This window comes from Zootoca vivipara, chromosome 1, assembly GCF_965207765.1.
Source record: "Zootoca vivipara chromosome 1, rZooViv2.hap1.1, whole genome shotgun sequence".
NCBI classification, from domain to species: domain Eukaryota; kingdom Metazoa; phylum Chordata; class Lepidosauria; order Squamata; family Lacertidae; genus Zootoca; species Zootoca vivipara.
In genome coordinates this window covers 42,516,831-42,538,636 of record NC_142582.1, presented here as the reverse complement: position 1 = coordinate 42,538,636, position 21,806 = coordinate 42,516,831, and the positions used below count along the sequence as shown (strand labels likewise).

The 21,806-nt window shown below is 42.0% G+C and overlaps 1 protein-coding gene across 2 annotated transcripts in view; it reads right to left on the bottom strand.

Moving 5' to 3' along the window:
• The window catches only part of SLC12A8 (solute carrier family 12 member 8), a 66,988-nt gene extending 50,026 nt beyond the window's left edge, over positions 1–16,962 (bottom strand). For both annotated transcript variants that reach the window (XM_035129407.3, XM_035129464.3), the window contains exons 1-5: positions 16,827–16,962; positions 10,952–11,185; positions 9,605–9,751; positions 4,992–5,183; positions 2,110–2,341 (exon numbers count right to left, since the gene is read on the bottom strand). In XM_035129407.3, coding sequence (XP_034985298.1) covers positions 2,110–2,341; positions 4,992–5,183; positions 9,605–9,751; positions 10,952–11,071 — 691 coding nt within the window. In that variant the 5' untranslated portion in view covers positions 11,072–11,185; positions 16,827–16,962. The remainder of the gene's footprint in view (positions 1–2,109; positions 2,342–4,991; positions 5,184–9,604; positions 9,752–10,951; positions 11,186–16,826) is intronic.
• Positions 16,963–21,806: the final 4,844 nt, after the last annotated feature.

The window sequence follows — 21,806 nt, the reverse complement described above, 5'->3', positions numbered from 1 at the left end:
ATGCCGATTTATTAAGTGCCTTTGAAATTCATGAGGCTCAGAGGGGAATGCATATCCACCCTTACACACACACACACACACACACACCCCTTAAGAATGCTGCCACTTCTCAAACACACATTCTGAGGACGATCTTTTTTAATGCCCAGCTTATTCAAAGCTCAGATACCACACAGAGGACATCTGCAGTAATGCAGGACATTCCAAGTAAAGTTTATATGAGTAATTAAAAGGAGGGAGGGACTCACATACAAAAAAGCACTGTAAACTATAGGCAGCTACATTTCTGAAAAAGTAGAACAAGTGAGATATTTTATTATTTTGTGTGCCATGCATTATGTGCTAATTCTTCCATCTCTTACCTCAGAAGCACAAATGGGTCTCTTTCCTATCAGAAACCCTAACCCTAATCTGAGATGTGTGAGAAATGACGATTCATTTAGTAACGAAAGGCCAGGTGCTGTGAACATATTCAGCTACTATTTTAACTTGTGATGATTACCCAGAGAGGAGAGGAACTATGTATTCTGCTCCTTTGAGGATATAAAAGTTTATTTATGATTGCATTTATATTTCACCTAAGTCCAACTGTGTACAATAAGGCTTACCGAAAATATGTGCAGAATCAGAGCTTCAGCAAATCACCAACCCCAGCAGCCTTTAACCCAAACTGTCAGGTAACTGTCAGTTTTAACTCACAGCTGTTCTTATAATTTGGGCTCATTAAACACGACTGCAAAAATGGTAGGACCTTTGCAAAGTGAATCATTTTCCTGTGCTGGTCTCCAAAATTTAACTTCAATGTAGATTTTACAAATAAAAGCAACACCAAAGAAAGAAAGAAAGAAAGAAAGAAAGAAAGAAAGAAAGAAAGAAAGAAAGAAAGAAAGAAAGATAGATAGCAGCAGGATAACAAAAAATGAATCTAAAGTGACACCTTCTGTTTAGTTGTGCAACTACATTTAATTTTATGTACTTAAATTTAACAGCGTGATCAAGAACAAATCACACTAAAAAAAATTATTTGTGCCATCGTTCACAGCATGCATCTTTTTAAAAGATGTAACGGTGATTAAGTATTATTCTACTTCGCTTTATGTAGCCAATTTCATGGTAAAATAAAAACAAACTTCAATTGCACAAATGGGAAGGCTCTCCAGTTCTTAACAGGATACTATAATCAACATGTTGAGCAATACTAGCTACACATTAGCTATCTTTAGTAGTTTTATGGGATTGGTCAGGCAATAGATATATGCAAGTCAAAATGCATTTGAAGTAGCAGAGGTGAAGATCTTTAAAAATAAGGGTTTTTTAGGTAGAAATACGAAGCTCATGGGGACAGCAACTGATAGACATAGAATTCTGTGGAACTCCCTCTCACACCTGTAAAGGGGCCTAGCAACTGGAAAAAGAAGTCCATTGCTTGAGGTCTCCTCATGGTGGTGGAAAGTTCTAAGCTATTAAGGAAAATGGTCCCTCGGGGATGCTGCAGGACGACAGCATATGATGGACTTCTTGATATGGTGGCTCCCATTTTCTGACCCCCACCCTGCCTCTGGTGCATCTAGCCGCAACTTCAGAGAAATTAAGAAGACATGCAAAAGCGCACCGTTTTCCAAACGAATTTTGGAAACATTTGATCACAGTTCATCTTCTGTTCATGATTTTACTGGTTGCACTGTTTTTTTAGTGAGCCATTATTTATGTATCATATTTTAACTAATTTTTATTATGATGTAGCACACCCTGGAACCTTTGGTCAAGGGCGGGTAATAAATACAGTGGAACCTTGGTTCTCAAACGCCTTGGTACTCAAACATTTTGGCTCCCAAACACTGAAAACCCAGAAGTAAGCGTTTTCCAGCTTCTGAAAAATGTTCGAAAACTGGAAGTAAGTGTTCCGGTTTTCGAACGTTTTTCGGAAGCCAAACGTCCAATGCAGCTGTTGGCGATTGTTTTCGTGGTGCCTGTGCCAACTGGAAGCCACACCTTGGTTTCCGAACGTTTCAGAAGTCGAACAGACTTCTGGAACTGATTACGTTCAAGAACCAAAGTACCACTGCATGTCCAATAGGTAAGTAGATAAATAAACAATAGCAGATTTACCTGGATCGAGGTGTGTGAAAGATCCAATGACAAAATCCAGCGTGGAAACAGCCAGTAGGAAGAGAAGCAGCAGCTGGAGCCGAATTATCCATTTCACACCGGCAAGGTTAATTCCAAGCAAACCCAGCAGCACAGCAAGTGAGATGCCCCTTATGGCCCAAATGTTACTGAAGCCCAGGAGTTCAGAGATACTTTCAGAAAATCCAGTAATGTACATAGCACCTGCAACACACTGAAGAATATGTCCAGTTACAAAACTGCTACCAGTAAGTAGCAAGTCATCCCTTGCGGCAGCTTAAAATGTTAGAAAAGCAAACAAACAATAAAATGGGTATAGAACAAACTCTGTAAATAAATAATAATAAAATATATAGCTTACAGTTATTTTAAAAAAAACAATGTGGTATTAGCAGCATAGTGGCAGATAGAAAATGCCCTAGTCCAGTTAAGGCAGCCACCTGACTCAGCCTTCTAAAACCTGCTGGAATAAAAACATTTCCACTAATTTTCAGGAAGCAAGAACAGAACAAGCCTAGTAAAACCACATTGGGGAAGAAGTTGCAAAGAAAGGGAGTTGATGCTAAAAGATTATCTTCAATGGGGGTTTGGAACCTTTTTGGGTCCACAGGCCAGATCCTCCCATGCCGAATTTGACAGGTGAGCGGGGCAGTGGCCTCTCAGCAAACAGGAGGCGCTGCTGGTCTCCTTCCAACCCTAGCGATGAAACAGCGGGACTGTCCCCTGGAGTTTCCTGGGCTCTACACCAGTCTTCAACAAATATTGATTTGTTTCCTTGCCCTTGTTTCTACTCCCTGCTTCTTCCCTTGCTGATGGGGCAGACACATTTTGTGGTCCGCTTCAAACACAACAATCTATTGGGGCGGCCCTGAAATATATCGTACCATTACATAACTTTGTCACTGGATGGCATTAGATTTAGTTGTATCTGAGTGGAGTTTCCTTTTGCTGTTTTGCTTTTTGGGAGAGGCAATGAAGTTCCTCTCTAGCTTCCTGACTAGAGTGTCCTATGACTAGAGAGGCATAGGCAAACTCGGCCCTCCAGATGTTTTGGGACTACAACTCCCATAAGCCCTGACCACTGGTCCTGTTAGCTAGGGATGGTGGGACCTGTAATCCCAAAACATCTGGAGGGCCAAGTTTGCCCATGCCTGCTCTATACCAACCATAAGTACCTATTTATTACATTGGCTCATTTTTATACAGTAGTTATCACTCAGTGACCTTATTCAAATATCACCCTAAGCCAGCCTTCCAACATGGCCCCTTCAGATGTTTTGGACTACAGCTCTCATCATCCCTGATCATTGGGCTCTGCTGGCTGGGAATGATGGGAGACGTAGTCCAAAACAATCTAGAGGGCACTAAGATGGGGGAGGTTGCCCTAAACCAGGCATTCCCAAACTGCGGCCCTCCAGATGTTTTGGCCTACAACTCCCATGATCCCTAGCTAAGAGGTCCAGTGGTCAGGGATGATGGGAATTGTAGTCCAAAAATCTGGAGGGCCGAAGTTTGGGGATGCCTGCCCTAAACTAAAGATTACATGATATGAATGAGTCAGAACAAGTCAGAATAAGCACTGAACTTGCCGCCTCCTCCCCTCCCTAATCTCTCTCCTCCTCTGGTACAGCTACAGGGAGGAGTTTGGTTTTTCCTTAACCACAGCTTGTCCATCATCCATACCAACAAAGTGTGGTTAAAGTTATCTGTGGTTTGTTTGACCTGTCATCCAATTTTTGAATAGCTATACTTGGACCTTCTAAAAGCTAGAAATAATAACTGCTGTCATGTAGTGAATGAGTTCAGTAAATTAGGCCAGGATGGAACTTTTCTGTCAAAAGACTCAAGCTGCAGACAAATTGCCATCACCTTAGGAATCTCTACTTCAACACGATGTCTACATTGATGGAATATAGTTCATAGGCACTATGTTCCTTGAGCTGGTTCCTTGCCCAGAGGTTTTTGCTGAACTAAAATTAACAAATCACAAGTGCCAAACTGGATAATTCCAAAGATTTTAAAAGCTTATAGCAAGCTGGTAAGTATTTCTTAAATAGAAACTGTAAGAGTGTGAATAAGTGGGAAAGGCAACCTAAAACACACCAATCACAAGTATAAATGAAGGAATAAGATAATAGTACCGTATGTAATTATTAAACATTATTGTGGAGGGCTCACTAATGAATTAAAATATTTATAAGAATGATTATTATAATCATATAATCATGACACAAAATCATTTCTTTATATAGCTGGTCAAGGCAGTTTGATTGGAGTCACAAAGTGGTCTTGATTTATTTATTTTTATACTGATTTTCAGCTGTCTTGGGTATCAATGTCATACAGTACTTGGATAATTCCAAAACGCTCCTGGCCTAAATTTGGTTCTAAGCTCTTAAAATACCTCACAAGTAAGTAACAAATGTGGCACACTCATCCGCTGTGTGGCAGTAATAAGAAATAAATGTTAAGTCACCTAAATTCCTCCCCAGCAGCCCCCAAATCTTGGGAGCCACATTTCCCTTTGAGGTGTTTGCTTAGCTCTCCAGCACAGCAAATGGAATCCAGAACTTGAACTTACATTAAAAAGCATTCCCAGTGCAGAACCTTGATTAGCCACGTTTCTGTTCCAATACAGACAATTATAAGTCTATTCATAACATAACAGATACATAACAGAGTTTTCATAATTTCTGCAATTGCACAATTTCTACTGAATATTTAGAAAATCTTCTTCAGTAGCATAATATAAGCTATGGGGCTTGTATATCATTGCCTCAAGCAAAAAAAGGGAAAGGTGACTGGAGACACACACACACACACACACGAGAAATAATTTATTTGAAAAGAAGTTGCATTCCTACCTGACCAAAAATATAGAGGAGGCCAATGGTCCCCCCAACTTGACCTCCAAGGACAGTAGAAATCATTGAGTAGACTCCTCCACTTCCAATGCTGCAGCGTTCACAAACCCCAATGCCAGACAAGACTGTTACTAAGGCCACCAGGATGACAATGGAGACCAAAAACATGCCCATTAAAATACCAGTGTTTCCCTGAAATGGGAGAAAAAAGAAAAGCTTGAAACTTAAAAGAAGAAAGAGATCCATGGATTTAAATAGCCAGGTATAGGCAATTTAGTACCCTCTGGATGTTGTTGTATAAAAATGGGCAAACATATATGATTTGGGAGTCTACATTTCAAAAACATTTCAAGGCACACACTTACCTTTGTTTTGCTTGCTACAAAAGAATACAATGCATTTGTACTTCATCTAAGCCAAAGTGTCTTGTTTGCCACTGTCAAAACGTTAGGACGTTTACATGAAACCAGTAGGAAGAAGGCATGTGGTTTCTTAAAATTTAACACTTGAACTCAACTCTACTGCAAATCACTCCCATGTCTTAAAAAAAAAGCAACGTTGGTATGCTGTACATGATTTTCTAAGAAATACAAGGTACCACGAGGCTCTGAGATGGGCTAGCAGTGCTCATATCTTTCACAAAAACGTGCGTATAAAATAACAACTGACAGGACTACTACATTATGGGGATTTCTAATGCATCTCTTTACAAAAAGCAGAAGCCAGGCCTTATACCGCATTATTATGTTTTCGCAGCTTTTAGCGTATGAGCCCAGTCATAAGGCCTTCAAATGTTATCAGCATGCAGATGCTAAATAAAAAAGTAACCTCTTAAGCCTTTCTTCTGAGCTTTAGAGATCCCCATTGTGAACAAACTCTAGCATTTTGCTTCATGCCATCTTCAAAGCACTCTGTGTGCTGCTCTTATCCCACAGGCATTGTGTTCCTTCCTGCTATGACTTCTCAAGGAAGGGCAGTGGCTTTTAGGTTCTCTTGCTTACTAATTATTGCTTTGTGCAGAACATGTTAGGTTATGCTTGTGCCATCTGCGTTTCCAAATAGCACCCACTGTCCTGGCTAGTTTGAAGATATTTAGTGTACACAAAACTGATAGTGCTTTTGTTTTGTTTATTTTGCTTAACAATTGATGCAAAGTTAGAACAATGCTTTCCTTTTTTTAAAAAAAAATAGCTGTGTAGGGAGGCTTGTATGCTAGCAGATGTCTGCATGCTGAGTCCTGGCTCCAGTTCCCCTTGTTCTGATGCAACTGCCATCAAAACCAGCAGGATTCCAAACTGAAACTGCACTTCATGAAGCTACAACATTCTGGATACATATCAAGCTAGTTAGAGGAGGGGGCGGGGAGAGATAGGAAATGAGATTCTGAGGAAACAGCAGCATCCAATTTCTAGTTTTGATGAGAAACAAATGAATGGACCCTCAGATCAGATAATCACTACTAGTAAGTTTGTGATAGTGCAACGAGGACAGACGGTGCAAAAGGTAGCAGGAGGCTTCTACAGGTCCATGGGTAATGCCGGTGGACAAACAAAAGACCTTCTCAAGGAAAATCTTTTTAAAATGTAGTATAAATACTGACAACTGAGAAACACTGGCCTGTGAGCGTTCCAATTGGAGGATAGCTTCTACCAAAAGTGTCATGGACTCTGAAGAAGCACAAACTCAGGACAAAAGGGAGAAGTGAGCTGAGAGGAAGGCACGTTTGGCAAATCCTCACAATGATCAACTCCCGCCGGGAAACATATGTCCCCACTGTGGAAGGATGTACAGATCCAGAATTGGCCTCCACAGTCACTTATGGACACATCATGAAGACCATATTAATGGAAGACAATCTACGTAACTCGGCTACGAGTGATCACCAAAAAGAAGAAAGAAAGAGAAAGATGTGTGACACTGCAGAACCTCTATGGGAGAAGCTACAAGCAGCTGAAATTTCACAGGCAAGCTTAAGCAAAAGCCAGTGTGATATAGGGGCTAGAATGCTGATCTTGGAACCAGCTTCAAATCCCTACTCAACTGTGTAACTCACTAAATGACTGTAGGCAGGTCCCTGTCTCCCTATCTAATGTAATATGCCAGGGTTGTTGTGAGTGTAAAATGCTGCCCCAGTCTCCTTTGGGGTAGGGCAGGATACAAACATAACAAGGCGAGTTGAGAGATTGAATGGCAATAGCATGATATCTACACATCTAGCAAAACTAACTCAGGCACAGAAGCAGAAGGTCAGAACACCAAGAACTTAGATTTGTGCACCAGCTATTTTCTGAATCCTTCGCTAAGACCAAAATAATTTCCATGAGTACTGACAGAGAATACATCCCTAAACAGTGTAAGAGCTGGGAAATACCCAGCTCTTATTTGAAGAAAAAGGCTGGCACATAGTGGCAGCTGAAAATAAATCATTTTTTTACTGCTGCCCTGGTACCTGTTTAATAATATCATCCAGTGATTATATTCTGTCTTCTCCAGCCCATAGGCAGATGCCAATGAAACCCACTGTAACCAGTTTGTTCCCCATCAACAGCTCAAGGACCACTTAGCCATTTATTGCCTGTAGGCTATTATTATTTCATTATTATTCCATTTATTACCTACCCTTCACACCTGCTGGTCCCAGGGTGGGTTACAACAATATGCATTCAATGTTGTGCAATTTGTAAATATTTGTTTAAAATCTCTGTCTCTTAAAAAACAACAATTCTCCATTTTAACAATTTAATTCTGAATTCTAATCCAATCTACTTTCCAAATCTAATCTTCACAATGCATACACGCAATCACTCTCAGTAGAAATTTTACACCACAGAGGAACTTTAGCAAAGGAGGAAGATTTTAAGAAGTTAAATAATTGCCACGGTGGGACAGGGTTTCTACTCTTCTAGGTTTAAAGTTCAGTTCATGCATAACCGTTCATAATACAGTCGTACTGTATCTTGAAGTCGAAGGGAATCCGTTCCGGAAGTCCGTTTGACTTCCGAAATGTTCGGAAAACAAAGCAAGGCTTCTGATTGGCTGCAGGAAGCTCCTGCAGCCAATCAGAAGCCCCATCGGACATTTGGCTTCCAAAAGAACGTTTGAAAACCGGAACAGTCACTTCCGGTTTTCAATCATTTGGGAGACGAAACATTCAACTCCCAAGGCCTTTGGGAGCCGAGGTACAACTGTATAACTGTTATCAACATATTTTTAAAACTCAATAAATTTGGTATAAAGACAATGAAAGAGGGTGTTTGTTCCAGTTAGGCAGAAGGAGTGCTGCTTACAACCATCACTTCCAACACTATGTTCTTTCAGTAGAACTTGGAGGAACATGAGGGAGGACGTGTAACTATGGCAACATGTGTTACCTGAACAGTTATATTTGATCAGCTTCCCTGTAAATAGCCCAAGCTACTATTTTATTTTACTTTGACATAAAGGGAGAGAAATTAACAAAGCCATAGGAACCCAAGTATATTTTAAGCAAGTGATTTTGTGGGCCTTAAAGAGCTGATAAAATAAAATTTAAATCTGGTCTATGCCAACAGGGACTGCAAGCTGTAGTCCTAAAGAGCTTACTTGGAACCAAGTCCTGCTGCAATCAATCAGTTGAACTCAGATGCATTCCAAGTGATTTCAGCAGAACTTACTTCGAAGTAACCAACAAACAATCTGGAGCAGGCTGTAAGAGGACCACAATAACTGCTGCACCAGCAAAAAGCCAGACCCAGTGGTATGGAGGGGGTACCTCGAATCAAACCAGGATGTTGCACAGGCAGTGCCTGTTTCTACCATAATGCAGCACAGGGCAAAGTGATTGGGGATGTGCCAACCTAAATACATTCTGGCCACCTAAGCACCCAGCTGTGACAAGGTAGAACCACATGCTAAATATTTGGTAATAATAACAGGATTGTCAACCTAGCAGAATAGCTTTTGCGCCATTTGCAAGGCATGATATGCTGCTGCTGCTGCTGCAGTCAGTATAAGCCATTCTCTGCTCCATCACAAGCTTCCCACATTTCATCAGGAGGTGGAAGGATCAAAAGGTCATCTAGTCAAACCATCTTGTTACCACGCAGGATTTCCCCTTTTGTGACTAAAAAGGATCGATCCCTACAGCAGTGTGGTCCAAACAGAGGCCGCGAGCACCAAATACCATGCAAATTTCTCCACATGATCAGATAATGTAATCAGGTTTGCCAGCAGGGCAAAATGTTGACACCAAAGCACACTGGTTTAAAATTACTGTATTTGCTCTCAATACAGTCCTAACTGGGTTGGATTGGGCTGTTTTCCAGTGCTCCAGTTATATCTCCCACTTGCTTGCATGCATGTGTGTGTTTTGTGTCAGCAAGCTGCTTAAAAACAGACACACCATAGCTGGAGGTTGGATATGTAATGAAGGCTATGCAGATGAATATGCAATTCAGCAGCTATTACAGAAGAGATGCTGGAAAGACCTAAAGATGCATAAGGCAAAAGAATGGTCGCCAGCACACAGGCTCTCAGGACTAATTTAAATGCAATGCCTAAAATCACCTTAAGGACATCAAAACACATTCCAAATCAATAACAGTATGGCTTGTCATTTAGTTCCCCATACTTACCACCAGCCACCCTGTCCTCAGAAAGAGAACTACTCCAAAGATATTGATCATACAAGAGGTAAAGACTCCGTCCCAAGTGCCAAAGAGCACTGGTTCCCAAACAAAAAGATGTATCTTCCACCAAGGTCTGTTGTGTGTCGGAGAACTCTGAATGAAAATAGGATTTAAAGGTTACGTTTGCTCTTTCATCTTGCTGGGCACCAGCAAAGAGGCACAAAGGGTCAGTACTATAATGCCTGCAAAATGCACACTTTAAGGATGACAGAACTTGCTCCATTCTTACCCCCAGGGCACTTTATTGTACGGGAGTGAGAATCCTAAATAAGTCACACTACTGTGGCATCTGGTTGGCCACTGTGACAACAGGCAGCTAGAAGAGATGGGCCTTTGGTTTGATTCAGAAGTGTTCTTCAGCTTATGAAGAGTACCAATAATCATGTTGCCTGAATCCCACCCTACTACAAACAAAACCCAAATCTCCTGTTGATTCTGGCCTTCAAAGACCTACTTATCAGCAACTAGATTTCAGTGCCAATTTTTAAGAATGGAGCCAGCAGGGAAGGGCAAAAGGTTCTGACACTTATCCCTTGCCCCTGCCATCAAAAAGGAAATTAGAAACAAAAAATTAAGTCCTGTTTTCACAAATACCACTCTCTTTTTGCCTCAGTAGTAACCTTTTTAAATAGTAATTTTTGTTGGTTTTAGTGGGAAATGTGAAAATAAACCATTTCAATTTATGCAAAACAAATTACAGGACATGAAACGGGGTTAAGAATTATTATAAATAAATAATATACATAAGCAACTGGAATAATTGATCAAATGACATTTTCTAATTAACAAGCATCTTCCTTGCAGGTTCCACATTACCCTTGACTCCCACCCCAACCAAAAGTTATTACTATAAACACAATCAAGAATATGCAGCAGGCGGGGAATAATCATGTTTACTAGCTCCTGTATACTCAATAAAGCCATGCCAAAGGACCACAAACTTCTCCTGCGTACTTTGTCCCCTGACAATTTTCACTTTTTGTGCGAGTTTCTCTAATAAGCTTTTGATACCAATGCGAGTTTGTGCGAGTTTCTCTAATAAGCTTTTGATACCAATATTCAAAGTCGTTAATTTGGAGATTATTCCAGTGCTTTGTAGCAATCGTGGCTCTTGCTACAAAGTGATTCATTAGCAATGATTTATGGAGACTTTTAAACAAATAAACAACAATTCATATACAGACTGTAAACTGAACACAAATCTGGACTCTTCTCAGAGCATTACTCCCACCACCTTGCAATGTTTCAGAATTCAGAACTCAGCTGTAGGGAACCAGGGCTTTTGCAACATACCTGTTGTGCTTCTTCATGAAAAAGTTCTTGCACATGTCCATCATTCCTCATGCTGGTGTTGCCCCTGGGCAAAAACAGTCTGGCATCCACATTAAAGCTGTAGCTGGAGGGTAATGCCATAATGATAATGGAAGCCACGGGGCAGGGAACAGAGCTCAATGTCAGCTATTATGCTCAGGTGAGTTCCTGCACAGCTGAGGCATGCACAGCAGAGGCTTCATTGCTGTACTTCACCTAGTTCAGAGAAAAGATGGAACAACTTACCATCACCTTCAGATATAGGCACAACAGTTTTATCACAGAATCATAGAACAGAAGAATTGGAAGGGATCCCAAGGGTCTTCTAGTCCAACCCCCTCCAATGCAGGAATCTGAACTACATCATTCATGGCAGGTGGCCATCCTACCTCTGCTTAAAAGTCTCCAAGGAAGGAGAGCCAACCACCTCTCGCAGGAGTCTGTTTCACTGTGAAACAGCTCTCACTGTCAGAAAGTTCTTCCTGATGCTTAGTCGGAATCTCCTTTCTTGTAACTTGAATCCATTGGTTTGGTTCCTAGCCTCCAGAGCAGGAAAAAACAAGCTTCCTCCATCTTCCATGTGACATCCCTTTAGATATTTGAAGATGTCTATCTCAGTCTCCTCTTATCCAGGCTAAACATATGCAACTCCCTCAACTGTTCCTCTTAAGGCTTGGTTTCCAGACCCTTGATCGTCTTGGTCTCCCTCCTCTGCACACATTCCAAGCTTGTCAACATCCTTCTTAAACTGTGGTGCCCAGAACTGGACACAGGACTCTAGGTGGGATCTGACCAAGGCAGAATACATGGGGTAGGTGGGGGCCAGAGACTGGAATAATAACATCAGAATGTAGCAAAACCTGCGTAACATAGCAAGGATGACAACGCAAATGCTAGACCTGGCTTTGCTCTTCCCAGGTGTGCTGTTTGATTTCCCTAACTCCTTACAATGCCATCACTGTGACATCGGAAGCACTAGAACAACTGAAAAGGAAAAGTTTTGCTGGGCAGGTAACTCTGCCTCATCCCTCCCCATGCTGGTTGGCAGGAGAAAGGGGAGAAATATAGCGCCCACAATGTCTTTGAGATGACGTAGAGGCAAGATGTCTTCGAGAATCCACGTTGTGGTATACAAAAGCAGGATTATCTTCCTGACCTTCTCACTACAGACTTTCAATTCATCTGCTTGATGTTCAGAATCTAGCTGCCACCACTGTCCAAGCTCAGGAAGAAGCCACCCCTCCCCTATCCTGCTTTCCAGCTGCCTTCTTCAGCTTTGGCCTCCTGGTAGACTATTGTGAAACAAGCCCAACCCTTCTTTGCTTTACCTGCCCAGGCACCTGTGACGGTAAAACACAGGCAAATCCTTACACTACCACTCACTTCCTTTACCCTATGCAAATTACCAGTTAAGCAGCAATGAAGCAGTTAAGGTTCACTGATTCCCTGATGTTCATTCCCCTCCAGTGGAAGGAAGGAATCCTTGCCAGCTCCACCACTGGTTGCTGTTTTTCAGTGCAATTGAGGCTTCATGCAGCGGAAAAAGCAGCAGGGGGAATGAACTCTCAGCAACAAAGATAGAGCTTTTATGCAAATAGTCTTTGTCATAAAAGCCAGCAAGGAACATTAACATGGCAGGCAAGTAAAAAAATGGTTTCTTAATAAGCTATTCCCGCCTGCCCCCAACAATTTCAAGAAGATTTGAAACAGAAATTTTATTTTGTGAGAGCTTCGGCATTATGTCCATATTTCATTCGGCAGCCAGTGCTTCAAGGAAGGAAAACTAAAAGAAAACCTGTATTGTATTGTATTGCAGTGCTCATGCTAGTTTTAGTGCCTTAATTTTTTGAAAGTATAAAAAAAATATTTAAAATGTGGTTTATAAGGAACCAGTTGGTGTTAAAGAAGAGGGTATCAACATGGTAAAGAAAAGAAAAAAAACATTTAGTTCGGGGGGGGAGGGGGAAGAGTTCAAAAGTTAAAATACACCAAAGACTGTAGCTCCCTGAAGAATGTGAAAAATGACACCAAACAAACCACAAGACCCCTTAATGAAGAAATCAAAAACCCATTTTACATATTCAACTAGATTTAACCAAACAGCAAGGTGTAGCATTTGGATGTCTCATTAAACTATAGTTCAGCTGCTATCATTGTTTACAGCCCACCTTCTCCTCCAAGAAGCTCAAAGTTGAATACATGGCTCTCCCCCGCCCCATTTGATCCTCACCTATCAGATAGGTTAGGCTGACAGGCTGTGACTTGACCAAGGAAAGTCACCCAGTCGGCTTCATGGCTGACTGTGGAATTGAACCCAGGTTTCCAAAGGCTCTACGGATGCGGGTAGTGCTGTGGTCTAAACCACTGAGGCTCTTGGGCTTGCCGAACAGAAGGTCAGTGGTTCGAATCCCCACAGTGGGGCGAGCTCCCATTGCTCGGTCCCAGCTCCTGCCAACCCAGCAGTTCGAAATCATGCCAAAAAGTGCAAGTAGATAAATAGGTACCGCTCCGGGGGTAAGGTAAAGGGTGTTTCCGTGCTCTGCTCTGGTTTCGGTGTTCCACTGCGGCAGAAGTGGCTTAATCATGCTGGCCAGATGACCTGGAAAAACTGTCGGCAGACAAATGCTGGCTCTCTTGGCCCCTAAAGCGAGATGAGCACCGCAACCCCAGAGTCGTCTGCGAGTGGACTTAACTGTCAGGGGTCCTTTACCTTTTCCAAAGGCTCTAGTCCAACACACTAACCACTATACTATCCAAATGTGTGTCATCTGAATGTGGCCAATGAGCAATAATATTTTTCTAGAAAAAGAGGTGCCAGAGTTCACAACAAACTTCTCCCTTGTTCTCTTAGAATGGCAATGGCACCCACCTGATAGGTGCCAAAGCTGAGCTCCTGTGAGCTCTGGCTAAAAAAAATGTAATTAGTCAGTGACAGGGTTATTTCACAGAGGCTGTCAGCCCGGTTGTATAAACATTTACTCACATGGAACCTCAATGGGATTGACTTCCAAGGAAGTGTGGATAGGACTGTACACCAAGCAATTGTGCCCAAGTATTTGAGACTCTTGTGTGTTTGTAGATAACTGCAACATTCCAAGTTTTCCTTTTCTATAGAAAGATCCTTTTCTTACAGAACAAATCCAACCCTTGATCTGTCATGCTGGAAAGGATTTAGGTGAGGCAGATGTGTTCCTCCATGGAGGCTTTGCCGTGGGGTGGGGGGCCTCCACTGCTTCAGACACAGGGTGCTGGAATAGATGGACCCAGCTGGAAACTTATTTATGTCCTAAAACATGGGTTGTTGTTTCAAAATGCTGCACTAATTCATTATTCTCTTCTACCACAGGAGCATTCAATGCTGTATCCACTAACCAAAGCATAATTGAACTCAATGGGACTTATTTCTAAGTAATATAAATGTATAGAGTTGAGCTGTTAATTCCATACAGCTAAAATGATTGTGCCCAAATTATATCCATAGCAGATTCTGTGGCTTTTATCATGCAGATATAGACTGAGTCTAAATTACATCCCTCCAAGACTAGCTGAGCCTTTTCTGTTCATTTAGCAACACCAAAATCTCTGCTTTTGCACCTTAGGATATTTTGTCAATAAACACATAACTAAGGAAGCTCTCTAAGCTGAAATCACCGCTTTCAACAGATGGCTGGTTTATAAAAACAAAAAGGTTAATATATTTCTCACCATATGTACATGTGGTTTCACTAACTTCCGAGGGGCTCCCTTTCCTATTACAGAGGTTACTATTGGCTGTGCTATGTAAAGTGATCCAAGATCTCACATGACTTCATTTAAATAAAAGCCTTAACCAATATCTCACCTCATATCTTTAAAACACCTTATTTTTAGTACTCAAGGGGGAAATAGTTTTTTAAAAAGTGAAAATGCATTACAGCAAATAAAACCTAATGCAGAACCTGTAAGTACACACACATTCGTTTTACTGAGGTGCCATAACTTCCCAGGCAGCCTCCATTTTCAAGTAAAGCCAGTGTAATAGGAGTAGAGATTACACCATTAAGGAAAGTCTCCTGTAGTATTATCTTATAGTGGCTTTTCTTTAATACTAAGCACTACAGGATAACATTGTAAGCTGAGCTACTGCATTGTAAGTCTTCAATATTTTATAAATAAAGTTTGGGTATCTCTCTTGAATAATATCACCAATCAATGAATAGGACTTGATCCATTGATCCAGAGCACCTGCTCACACAAAGGAAAAGCCCATGATCTCCAATAAGTCTTCCATCATCTCCATCTGTAGCCCTTTGCACCACACCCCACCCCAGGCATCCCCAAACTTTGACCCTCCAGATGTTTTGGACTACAATTCCCATCTTCCCCGACCACTGGTCCTGTTAGCTATGAATCATGGGAGTTCTAGGCCAAAACATCTGGAGGGCCGCAGTTTGGGGGTGCCCCACACTATCTCTAAAGTTCTCCAAACCTTCAGAACTTTACTTTAAGATGTTTTATCATTTAAAACATAGGCAAGCTACCTCTGTCTATTATAAGCGATTTAACTCTGTATTTAGAAAACAGAATTTAATTTTGGTGTAAGGATAGTCATTCTTAGATATACCTTCAATGTTCATTTAAACATAGTTATCTCTGTCTTTTACAAACAATAAAACATTGTGTTTAGAAATCTGAACGTATTTTTGTTATAAGGATAATTACTCTAAGATTTATTTCTAATGTTCAATTTTATTTATTTCTAATGTTCTTGCATTTTACTGTTTATTTCTGGACTTCACCAGGAACTCGAATTTCTGCAGTGAATCTCTATGCTAAGCAAAGCGCTGCACGTTGAAATAGTGTCCTTCTCCACGCAGCTCTCTGCAACCCTGCCTATGACAAACGTGCCACCACTTGGACGCGTGTGATATTTTCTTACAAACCCCCCCCCCCAGTTAATGAAATCCTCTTTCTCCAATGCAACTTTTAAATATATACTGTACAGTACATTAAACATAGCATTATGCCAATAAATACGTACTGTAGTTCCAAAACAGGAAAGAGCATAACGAGGCTTTTGTACGTTTTGAGCGAGGAAGAAGGCTCCACTACCGGCTGCGGGTGTTTGAGCGCGACAGCAGGCGCCTTGACTGGGAAGGGCGGGAAAAGCGGTGGTCTCTAGTCCACGCGCCTTTTGACTCCCTTGGGTTCAGCCCTTGGGGCGCGTGTGGGCGGGGTTCCCTCCCTTGCTGACGAGGCCTGCTTCGCGCCCGGGCCTGCCCACACTTCCACGTTCACGGCGCCCCGCCGCAGGAGTTTCCCGGATCCGGGAGGCACCTGTTGCGGCCGCCGCCTCAGCTGCCTGCTTGCTTTCTCACGGCCGCCCGCTGGCAGCCTGCTCGTGAACTGGAGAAAGCCTGCTGCTTCGTGCCCCTTGCGAGCGCCGCCCCGCCCCGCCGTCACTGAAAAACAGTATTATAGCGGCTGCCTCCGTCCTGACTACCTTCCTCAGTTTGCAAGCCCCGGATCCTTTGGACTGCTGGAATTCAGCCTGAATTCATAGGGAAGACGCGCAGTTTCGAGAGCACAAAGTCCCAGGCATCTCTAGGAATGTCTCCTGTCAGAAACCCTGCATAGCTGCCAAGTTTTCCCTTTTCTCGCGAGGAAGCCTATTCAGCATAAGGGGAAATCCCTTAAAAAAGGGATAACTTGGCAGCTATGAAACCCGGGAGAGCCGCTGCCAGTCAGTGTAGATATTAGCGAGCTCCCAGGATCTCCCCACTGCCTCCTCTTGCGCGCGCGCTTTCTCACACAGAGACACCTTGCAGCAAAGCGTTGCTTGAATTTATCCAGCCTGGGGGATCCGCTGGATACTTACCTTGTTTCTTCTCGGCCGCCAAAGGCGAAGGATGCAGCTCCGCCCCAGCCGCCTTCCAGTCAGACCCTTTGCGATCAAGTCTTGCTGGACAGCTGGGACGGACAGCAGCCACCCAGGTGCCACGTGGGCCGGACTGGGGGTGGCTGGGTGCAGGACAGGAAGGGATATTCCCACGTCAGGATGTTTGCTTTTCTTTCGGCCCTCCCACCTTTCTGGCTTTACAAAAAGGGTTTTAACTGAGTCGTTTCGTTCTTGAGAATACCAGGGCGATAGCACACCCTCTCACCGGTGACATTATAGATCAGGATTTCTGGTACGGCTGGATGTGTGCGCATCTTGCTGGTTGCATCAGTTTTATTTGTGGGTGAAAAGGCTCCCCTCCATAGCTGCCAAGTTCTCCCTTTTTTAAAGGGAAATTCCCTTATGCTGAATAGGCTTCCTCGTGAGAAAAGGGAAAACTTGGCAGCTATGCTCCCCTCTAACTTTGGAATGAGGTTTTAGATATTTCGATAATCCTTTATATTTAGGTCCATGAGGACAGAAAGCAACCCAGCCATAGGGGTGTGGTATAAATAATAAAATTGTTGTTATTGTTACCAATTCTACTACTGTACAGTACTACTACGTACTTTTAAAAGGTGACAAAAAGCCTTATTCCAGAAACAGGCTTTCAGAGGGATTTTTGGAGCTCTCAAATCACACACACACAAATATAATACTAAGTGCACAAGGCACTTTGTTTTTCCCCCCACATTTATAGAAAAATAATATTGGAGCACAATTAATTACCCAGTTGATTTTTAAACCACATACATCCTCTTGGCATTTACAATTCTTTGTTGAAAAGAGAGGAAAAACTACTAAAATTAGCTCTGACCCCTGAAGCTTCCTCTTCATAAGAGTAAAGAGGCCAGTCACAGTCATTTATATTTAGTAGTTTTCTTCTCCTTAGCATAGCTTCTTCTTTTTTAAGTAGGAAGGGAAATCAAGCGACACAAGTGTCATATGTTGAATGAGCAAAAGAGTGTATGACAACAGAGCCAGATGAACTGGTTTATCAAGGCTAAACCAAAGAAAATACACAAAATCAACAGGATTCTGGCAAGCAGTGCTTTTAAAAAATGCTTCCTTTCATAATACATTGCATGTCTTTTGGTGCACAAATACCAGAAATATGAGATGAATGCCTCCAAATAGGGTTAGCTGCTTCCTAATATTTTTGTCCAAGGTCTAACAAATATTCTGTATTGCTGATGGTGGAATCAAGAGAGCATTTTGCATATTATAGTGCAATGGGTCTTGGAAGAGAGAACGTTTTATAGGTCATGCTATGGTGCATTCTCATCTGGTAACTTCCTGAGCTCTATACATCTGAAGTCCCATTGAGTTCAGGCAAGCAGGTATGCTTGTAGCCAAAGAGACCAAGTTGCAGGAGGTCTCCAAGTGAAGTTTCGCCATAGACAGTGCTTTTTCTCATAATGCACATGAAGTGCTTTGACTGTATATAAAAAGTATTTTTACATTTACATTTGTTGATTTTTTCTCTCTCTAGAAAGATTCATGAGTCTAGGTTGTAACACCCAATTTGGACAGTGTAGCTTGGATAAGTGGTGGTTTACTAATGACTTACCATTATTCTGAAAACCAGCACTTCACTGAATAAGAATTCTGGTCAACCTAACAAGTAGACAGCAAATGTAATTTGTGGCTAGGAAATGCCGCAGCTGGACTATATAACGACATGCAATATTTTTAGGCCTCAAGTTGCCACAGCAACAGCCAAGCGGACTTGCCAAATCAGTGGGAACTTTCACAATAAGGTAACTGTTCTACAGGATCATAGTCTTTGGCTGGTGAAAATGTAAGGCGTGCAAAGACCATCCATTTTATTCCTGTGCTGTAAAACATCAAAAATTCAACATAAATTGTCAAAATGGAAAAAAATTCTTAACTATGATCTTCATCAAGGAAAGAACAATTTTAGTGTGTAATTAAAAGAAGAGCTATAGCTCAAAGTGAAAATGTAGCCCCGCTCAGACACTTAAATGTTCCTTTAAGGCAAGCTTCCTCAAATTTGACCCTCCAGATATTTTGGCCTACAACTCCCATGATCTTTAGCTAGGAGGACCAGAGGTCAGGCATGATGGGAATTGTAGTCTCAAAACATCTAGAGGGCCGAGTTTGGGGAATCCTGCTTTAAGGCCTCTTTCAAGGAGCCTTCAAAGTGAACTTTAATCCTAGTGGTATCTGTAATGGATTTGAATTGGTTTTATGTATGTTGGCTGGTTTAAGTTGTGTATGTGTGTATTGGTTTTTAATTGTATTTATATATGCAGATGTTTTAGCTGTTTTTAGTTTTATGTATGTTTTTATCACTTTGGGATACCTCATGAGTAGTTATTCTTAAATAAATTATTTATTTGTTATTATTCTATGAAAACTTACATGTTTCTGATTAACCTTTAATAACACGCAACATTTATATGAATCCGATGTGTGTCAGATGTAGAATATGGCCTCTGTCACTACTGCTCATTTGCTAGCCCTCTCCCTCTTAGCCAAATTCCCACCACTGGTAAAGGCTGCTACACCTTTTCTTTGCTCTTGGTCACACACTTTGAGAGGTCAGATGAACAGGCAGTGACAGCAATGAAGAGGAGCAGAAAACGGCAGGAAGCCAAGGCAAGCACGAGAAAGTTAAATCCTGCACTAAAAGTGAATCGGCTTGAAGAACCGCATCCTAGTAACCTGGGCAAAAAGCAAACCCTTCCTGACTTTTGTAGCTCTTGTGTACATCGTGAAAGCCCTGCACTTGATGTGCCCTGGAGATAGACCCTTCCAGTGGGAGCAATCCAGAAGCCTGTGGTTCATGGAGGCAAGGCAGAGGGGAATATATTTGGTTCAGACCAAGTTTATGTCCACTATATGCAATGGGTGCAATGGAGAGGTTGACTTGCTGCCAGCCCGCAACCAGTGTGGATCAGCCCAGCTGGTTGAGCAGAATGTACCCTTTGATGAAGACTTTTATCATGGCCCTTAAATCAGCAGAGTGGTCCAAGGTAATAAAAGGTCTCCATTATCAATGAGATATGATAACAGTCCAAGACCTATTTGCTTTATTTGCAGCTCTTGGGGCTAAATATACTCTATAATATCAGCAAGAATGGGAATACCATCAATATTCACAAGGAGCTGAAGCTCTTGGAAGTACAGTAGTAGAAATGGTTATATCAAGCATTCTAGTTCACAGTGATGTCAAGTTTGGACCTGCCTTCAACACACAACCTTTGACTGTAATTAAGATGGCATAGAACCAAGATTTACAGGTACCTGTTCATTACAGCAGTGAAATAAACATGGACAGGGAGGGGGAACTGACAAACGGCTATACTAGATATGATTGAAACTAATGGCATTTATAGGAAGCATTGGGCATAGTATGCATTGTGAATTGAATGTCCCACATACCAAATTAATTCTGAAGCTACAAGGTGCACAAAATCAATTTTACACATATGTAAAATAAGAGCAAATTTCTAAGAATATCCACTTGTACTTTGGACGTTGTACCATTTGTACTTTTAAATTAAAACTCCCCTGCATTAGGTTATACACCAGTAATATAGGACCTGCAAATCTTGAAGAGGGCACCAATTTTAAAAGCACCAGGAATTACAAGGAGTGTAGAAGTTAGACCAGGATTGCGATTCCTGGCAGAGATAGTCCTAGTTAAGATCAGGGTGGCCTAACATGTGGCCTAGAGGCTTTTTTTTTGGAGGCCCTCAGCAACATTTGTGCTGCCTTGCCAAAGCTGGCTAAGCGAGGTGCTGGGCTTTGGGAAGGTGTGAGATCTCTGACTCTCCTAGAGTCGTCCTACCTACTTACCAAAGCCAAGTTAGCACTTTCCCAGCTTTTAAAAGGAAATGGGAGGGCTCTAGGACCCTGCCAGAGCCTCAGGCCTCCTTCCCCAAGCCCAGAGCCTTGCTTAGCTGGCTTTTGGAAGGTAGCATGAGGACTGGACTGAGGCAATTTGGCTTCACTCCCAGCCCCCAGCCCCCCCCCCGCATGACAAGGCAGTGTGCAGCCCACAGGTTCTGTGTCAAAGTACTCCAGCGTACCCTCCAGGTATAGGTGGTGCTTGGATCAGCAGGTTATAAAACCAAGTTATTTAGATATCTAGGTGTAAATGAAACCCTCTCTTGGAAATGTCATATGGAAGCAGTGAAATTAAAGGCACAGGAAACCATATGAGCATTGAGGAAATTCTATTACAATAAAGGAAGGCAGCCGATTGCTACCAAAAATCTTTAGGGTAGGTTCAAAATGCTTACCCAGATGCTCTATCTATGACACTGAAATCTGGAGCTCTGATTTGAATTCCATTAAAGTTTTGGAAACTGTGCAAAATATTTTTCCCCAGAAGCCATACTCCCTATCCATCAGAAATATCAGTTGTTCTTCTTTGTACAGAATCTGTGGCCAACAATTATGGTAAGACTGGACTGTGCTCAGTTAAAGTATGCTAAAAGAATGCTACCATGCCTATTGGGTGTTTTCCTGATCTGTGCTATATGGAATCGGATGATAAGAATGAAGCTTGCCAATATGTTTTATACTATTATTATTTTCCAGAACTGAGCTCTGCTTTGACTTTGAATAAGTGTCAACCAATGGATTGGCTCTTTTGGATAGAATCCAGAAGGGACCTGCAACTAATTAGAAACACCTCGTTTTCCCCTTGGGTATCCACTCTTGAGAACAGAGCGTTTTAGAGCTAGTTGTCTGATCAAACTTTCACCAGCTTCCTTAAGAAATGCCATTATTGAGCTGTTTCCAAGTGATGCCCACTGCAGTCTTGGATATCTGCAACAAGGTCCCGTACACAGAAAGACTTTGAAATCGTAGTCAACCACAGGTAGAAGACATCACTCATTATCTGTTAGCCTGCCCCCTTTATTCAGACACCCAAGAGATCGCTTG